At 34.5% G+C, this 7,176-nt stretch overlaps 1 protein-coding gene across 1 annotated transcript; it reads right to left on the bottom strand.

The window, feature by feature from the left end:
- Positions 1-2,181: 2,181 nt before the first annotated feature.
- LOC102666356 (uncharacterized) lies at positions 2,182-3,758 on the bottom strand. The gene is made up of 2 exons (XM_006579208.1): positions 2,525-3,758; positions 2,182-2,216 (listed from the first exon to the last, which is right to left on the bottom strand). The coding sequence occupies exons 1-2, from the start codon at positions 3,756-3,758 to the stop codon at positions 2,182-2,184; spliced, it is 1,269 nt and encodes a 422-aa protein (XP_006579271.1).
- Between the last annotated feature and the right edge of the window lie 3,418 nt (positions 3,759-7,176).

Here is a 7,176-nt window from a genome sequence, read left to right as displayed (position 1 = left end):
CGTCTGTATGATGAAGCAGCGGTTTTTGATAATGGTGTGCCCAGGGAAGCACTTAACTTGGTGGAGTAGTCCATGGGAGTAGAGACTGGACGTGAACCGAGCATACCCGAGTCTGACAAGATGTCTAGTGTATATTTACGCTGACATAAGTGTATGCCATGACTTGAACGAGCTACCTCGAGTCCAAGGAAGAACTTCAGAGTGCCCAGATCCTTAATGCTAAAAGTTTGATCGAGGAGTTTGGTGAAATGAATGATAAACTTAAGGTTATCTCCTGCCAAAATTATGTCATCAACATAAACAAGAACAGCTGTTATAGTGTTATCAGTGTGAGAATATAAGAAAAGAGAGTGATCCGCTGAAGACTGACGAAAGCCTTGTGAGAGGAGAAATGATGAAAGTCTTGTGAACCACTGCCTACTTGCTTGTTTAAGTCCATACAAGGAACGTTGAAGACGGCAAACAAGGTTAGGATCATCCATAACGAGTCCAGGAGGAGGCTTCATATAGACTTCTTCATGGAGATCCCCATGAAGAAAAGCGTTGTTGACGTCGAGTTGTCTAAGATGCCAATTTCGAAGAGCAGCAAGGGCTAAAAGCATGCGTACAGTAGTAAGTTTAGCTACGGGTGAAAACGTATCAAGAAAATCCAAACCTTCTTGTTGACTATATCCTTTGGCAACTAGCCGCGCTTTGTATCGTTCAATGCTTCCATCTGCGTTATGCTTGACTTTGTAAACCCAGCGACACCCAATGGCCTTTTTATGTGGAGGAAGTGGAGTTAAAATCCAAGTGTGGTTCTGTTGAAGAGCATCTAACTCAGCCTTCATGGCTTTAATCCAACAGTCGTGGCTAGAGGCCTCAGCATAGGTACGAGGTTCAGTTATGGCGGTTATAGACATGACAAAGTGTTTATGAGAATGAGACAAGCGGGAATAGGATAAAACAGAGTGAAGAGGATACTTAACCTTGGTGAGAGTGGAATCAGCTTGTGAAGTGAGGACGCGGTGAAAGTCTTGTAGGTATGTAGGTGGTTGTCGCATACGTGTAGAACGGCGTAAGTTGGATGCACCATTGGGTGAAGGAGATGAGTTATTTTGTGTAGAGGTAGGTGTTGTGGTGATTGGGTTGTGTGGATTAGTTAACACAATATCAGAAGGTTGTGTGTTAGTAGAGAAAGGAAAGGGTGAGATGTGCGTAGGGGTATCATCATGGGAATGAGATTCATGCAATATGGGAAAGTGATTTTCATAAAAAACGATATTTCGAGAAGCTGTTATGTTATGCGTATGAAGGTTATAAACGAGATAACCTTTTGTATGTGGTTTGAAACCAAGAAATATGCAAGGATGGGCACGAGGGTCGAGTTTCTAGCGATGATTCTGAAGGGTACTTATGTAACATAAGCATCCAAAGACACGGAGATTGGAAATGTCGCATGGTTGAGCATAGAGTTTGTCATAGGGAGATTTATCTTTTAAAAACGGAGTGGGTATGCGATTGATAAGGTATGCAGCATGAAGTAATGCAAAGCACCAAAAATTAAGAGGAAGCTGAGCTTGATATAAAAGAGCTCTTGTGACATTCAAGAGGTGTTGATGCTTTCTCTCAGCAATGCCATTTTGCTCAGGTGTTTCAACACAAGTAGTTTGGTGAATTATACCTTTGCGGGCATAAAAATCATTCATGAGAAATTCAGTTCCATTATCGCTGCGTAAAATTTTAACTTTGCTATCAAATTGCGTTTCAACATATGCAACGAAATCAGCAATAATTTTACGTGTTTCGGCTTTTGTGTGCATGAGGTGAATCCAAGTATATCTGGAAAAATCATCTATGATAGTTAAGAAATATCGGTGCCCATGCATGGATGTTTTGGAGCACGACCCCCAAATATCAACATGTAAAAGCTCGAATTGATTTAATGCATGAGATGTGCTAGAATGAAAAGGTAATTTCTTATGTTTGGCATAATGGCAAGTATTACAAATGAAACTCTTGTTATTATTTAAGAAAGGATAGTATGTTTGCATGGCTTGTAATCTTTCGGGAAAGGGGTGACCCATACGAAAATGCCATAGATTTACAGGGAGGATTAGACACTTTGGGTGTGTAATGATAGAACATATGGTATGTGTTTTTGGTGCTTCGGGGGTGAATTGATAGAGGCCGCGATTCACTTCAATTGTACCAATCCTCACCTTGGTATTGGTATCCTGTAGAATACAAATATTTGATGAAAAAATCAATTTGTAGTTAGTAGATGATACAAGCTTTGATATGGATATTAGATTAAAGGTAAAAGCTGGCACATATAAGACATCGTGTAGGGTAATGAGTGCAGAAAGTTGTACTATGCCTAAGTGGGTAGCATTAACAAGATGGCCATTTGGTAGCTTAACACTAATGGGACTAATTTGACGATATGAATAAAAATTTGTTAAAGAAGAAGAAACATGGTCAGTGGCTCCTGAATCTAAGATCCAAGAGGTAGAGTTGGATTTTTCGTAAGACAAAACCATACCTGTTGGATCGTTATTGGTGCAAGACGAAATAGAGGCAACCTGTGGTTTAATGGACGCTGAGGTTCCGGCCGACGGCTGTTGTATTAAAGCTAGAAGTGCTTTGTACTGCTCTGATGAAAAACGAACCTGTTCTTGTGATTCTTGGGATAGTATTTGGTCATCTGTGGCCTTCCCTTCAGTTGCCACTACACTATTAGCTATTGCTTTGCCATTGTTGAATTTGAATCCTGGAGGATACCCGTGTTTCTTGTAACAAACATCAATTGTGTGTCCAAGCTTCCCACAGTAAGTGCATGTTTTCCTCGTGCCGTAACCCTTTCCTTTTCCATCGTAATTGGGAGGTAGGCCGTGTTTCTTGTAACAGACGCTTTCATTATGGCCAGTGCGTCCACTGAATTCGCAAACACTTCTAACAACGTTAATGGAAGATATTTCTTTTGGTTCGGGATTGAAACTCGATAAAGAATTGTTACCTAGTTGTCTTTCTTGCTGTGCCACATACGAAAAGATTTTTGGTATTGTGGGTATGGGATCCATCAGTAACACATGAGAGCGTATATTGCCATACTGCTCATTCAACCCTCGCAGGAACTGCATCACGCGATCTTCTTGCTTTCGTTGAGCTATGGTGTTGAGTACCAAGCAAGTACACTTTACAGTGCATGTGCATATGGGATCTGGCCTGAAGTTTTCAATCTCATCCCATATGACCCGCAGTTTCGTGAAGTATTCCATCACAGAGAGAGAACCTTGCTTAATGGATGAAGCTTCTTGTTGGAGTTCAGAAACCCTCAGAAGGTCCCCTTGCGCGTACCTAGACTTCAGATCATTCCAAATCTCCTCTGCTTTGTCCATCCACAAGACACTTTGTCTAATGGGGATGGATACTGAATGGACCAACCAAGATACTACCATGTTATTACAGCGACTCCATGCCCCGTGAGTTCTGTCAGATTTCAATGGCTCGGGTGCTTTTCCATTTATAAACTCAACTTTGTTTTTGGCGCTTAATGCCGTCATCATGGACCTACTCCATGAATGATAATTGCTAGAATCTAAAGGTGGTGAAACCAGTGCAACAGCTGGGCTCTCATTTGGGTGAAGGTAGAGATAACTATCTATACTTAGCATTGGGTCGTTCATGGTGAGAAAGCAGATGAGAGGAAAACACGATAGAGTAAAAGAGAGAGGTGACACAGTAGAACTCTTCTTCAAGAAGAGCTCTGATACCATGTTAATAAAGGTATTGTGCCATAGAGAGAGAAAGATAAGCGTAAATCATGTGCAAAGTGACCAAATACTGCATGCCTTTTTACTGATGCATTTATTACGTATTTATATCTTTGCAGAGTAGCAGAAGAAAGAGAAAGCGCTGGTAGTTTTTAATCAGTTACACTCGAGAACTAATTCTAACTAACTAACAAGAAATCTAACTGATGAAACGAACTTTTGCTGAGATACCAAGCTTCCGCTAAGACCTCCTCTTCTTGTTGGGGGTGGGAGTGGTGTTGGTGGATGGTTCCGTCATCAACGGTAGTGGGGGGCGACCGGCGATGGAGGCCCATTGTGGGAAAGGGGTGGCATGTGTGTGTGGCGCGGGATAAGGGCTTGATTTCTATTGATTTCAAAGAAGGTTTTTAAAAACACCCTCATGCAACACTTAGATTTTTATGATGGTTTATATAAAACCGACTTTGAACACTTGATATCTATAACTATTTTATTAAAATTGTCTTTGAACACTTAATTTTTATGATGATTTTTATAAAATGATTGTTAAAAAGATTCAATTATTTAAAAAAAAATACAACCGTATTTTGAATGGTGATTGTTTTAAAAAAATTGTCTTAGATCTAATGTCGTTGAAAATCAATTTTGTAGTAATGTCAATTGGGGTTGTGTTAAGGGGGTTCCTTGGGCATAAAAGAAGTGTGCTATTATATCTTTAGATTCATTAGGATGTGCGATCAGAGGCTAGGTCTAAGGTTCAGAAAGGGGTAAATCAGGGTTGGTTGTTATTTGTAATGACATAATTAGCTCCCTGTTTTGTAATTTGTTGACTTAGCAAAAAAAAATCTTAATTGTTGTTTGAGGACTAAATCTATGCTAGACCGACAAAATTAACTCAGATAAAATCATTGATTCACTATTTTTATCCCTCAACTCTTAATTTGCTTGTTTGTTATTTGTGCTTAAATTGGAAAAATATTTTGCGATTTGAATCAATTCTTGTCATCATTGATTCATTAAGGATTAAGCCTGAAATGACTTTAAAAGAACTCTATTTATTGTAGCTAAATTTATTGTAGCTAAAGTTATTGAGACCACTTATTGACACAAATACAATCAAACAAGTACCTATCTATCAACATGTGTCACAATGCACGTTGCTGATTCTTATGCACACAAACCCTAAAATTAGGCTATTAAAAAAATATTTTCTTACAAATATATTTTAAATATTGATCTGATTTAGGAAATTTGATTACTTTTTATTTAATTTTTTTCCTGTAGAAGATGGATTTTATTTGATGGATCAAGTAACTAAATTAAACTTTAATTAAAAACTAAAAAGTAATAAAGTTTAAGTGTCAAGAAAAAAAATAAAATAATGGTCACACATGTTTAAAATTGCCTAACTAGCAAAACATAAATATCTAATTGTTTAATTAGAAATATAAATAATTGATTGTAAAGTAAAATTATATCGATTTGCTTGAAATTGACTAACTATGATAAATGAATTAATTCTTTAAATTTAATAATTATTGTTAAAAAAAATAATTAACGAGGCATTTTACATGTAGATGAATATATACTTGAATTAAATTTTTTATTTATTATTTTAAGTATTATATTTATAAAGAATTATACTTCTTAAATTACGCAATACCATATTGATAGAGGTTAATTAAGTTACAAGTAGTGTGAAATATTGTCAAAGGAATATAATTCAAATAGTTGAATAAAGTACGTAAGTTAGTATAAATCTTAAGACACTATTTTAATTCTCACAGAAAAAAAAAACGTCAATTGCAAATACTTCACTTTAACTAGGCATAACCCTTGTAAATAGATTTATAAAAAAGAAAACATTATGAATAGAAACGATACCAAGAAATTTCCCTTCACAACATTTTCTCCGATGGAAAAAGTGTGAGGAAATAAAACACACGTTTCTTTGTTGGTACTGAGTGTTTTAAACCATTATATGGCTGGAACTTTTCACCAACGGTGGATCATATTAATTAGTCCAAGTGAGAACTCCAGCGGTATTTGATTTCACATATTATCCAAGCATTTTCAACCAATAAACTCACCAAATTTTTTCTTTTACCTTTTTACTAATATTTCATATTTTCTTATAATGTTATATTATATTTCTTAGTTTAAACAATTCAATCAATTTTTTATTCCAACCAAGAAATTCATAAAAGTTTTTGAAATAGACCCTACAATATTTACTTTTTACTTTTTCAAGTCATCTCCATGCATTTTTTTAATAATTTGTTTTGCAAATTGTTGGAGTGTACAATAAGAGAACCGGTTTTGCAATTGGAAAAATTTTATTTTCTCGTGAGTCCCACCTAGTTACTCTAATGCAAAGAGAAATTTTACAAAGTTACTACTACTGGTCCGTCGGAAAGGAAACTCCCGTTGGAGTGGCTCTTAGAATGGTTTTTCAAAGCTCTAATATGATTTAAAGAAACTATTAGTTATAACTCAAATTTTAAATTTGATTTTATATTTCTTAACAGGATTTTAAAACACGTTATATTCTTAGAGCTCTTTTTTTAATATTTAACACAATTATTTTAGACTTTAATATTATATGAGAAAAAAATCATATATTGATAAGGTAAAAAGTTTTACACAATCATCTAATTATAACTTTGCGTGATAATTTTGTTAACTTATACAATAATATACAATAATTACTTTTATGACATTTAACCAATTATAAAAAAAAAAATTAATCTTCCTTTAAGACGGTTCGGAGATACATCCCTTCGGGCTTTTTTTCTATTAATGATTTGTATTTAAAAGTAATTGAATTGAAAACATAATTTTATAATCAATCCATAATTCAATATATATACTAAAAATTATTTTTATCAGCATGTTCGATTCATTAATTTAAGAATTATATATATAAAAAAAATTGATGCCAAGTACCTTCTGCTAACCTCAAACCCACCTCAAACCCCCAAGTAGATGGCTTTCCAGGATAAATATGAAACCAAAAAAAAAAACTTGTTATAATATAAACAAGATGATTTATTTTTACATATACCATGATGAGTTTGTGAAATTTTATGATAATTACTTTAAAAATTATATTATTAAAGAATTATGATTGAATAATAGAATAAAAGTTAAGGGTGTTTAAAATCAAATCAAATCGATCATTCGTAAATTGTCAAACCTATCCAAAAATATTGAAAATCGTAAAAACAAAACAAACAAAAAAATCACATATTTTTGTAGTTTGGTTCAATTTTCGAATCTTGTTATAAAAAATCAAACCAAATCAAACAAACTACATATTATAATTATATTGATTTTTATTGTGATAATTAATAATAAGTGTGAAATAATTTATTACTTTTCATTTGCTTTACAACCAATATGTATATTTTACTTTCATATG

The sequence above is a fragment of the Glycine max genome, chromosome 4 (genome assembly GCF_000004515.6).
Source record: "Glycine max cultivar Williams 82 chromosome 4, Glycine_max_v4.0, whole genome shotgun sequence".
NCBI classification, from domain to species: Eukaryota; Viridiplantae; Streptophyta; class Magnoliopsida; order Fabales; family Fabaceae; genus Glycine; species Glycine max.
Note: the sequence above shows the minus strand (reverse complement) of the source record. Positions and strands in the feature narration are given on the sequence as shown.

Coding starts and splice junctions, on each gene's coding strand:
- LOC102666356 (XM_006579208.1), bottom strand. CDS start 3,758: ATGGTATCAGAGCTCTTCTTGAAGAAGAGTTCTACTGTGTCACCTCTC. Junction 2,217..2,524: donor CACCAATAACGATCCAACAG/GTATGGTTTTGT, acceptor TGTATTCTACAG/GATACCAATACCAAGGTGAG.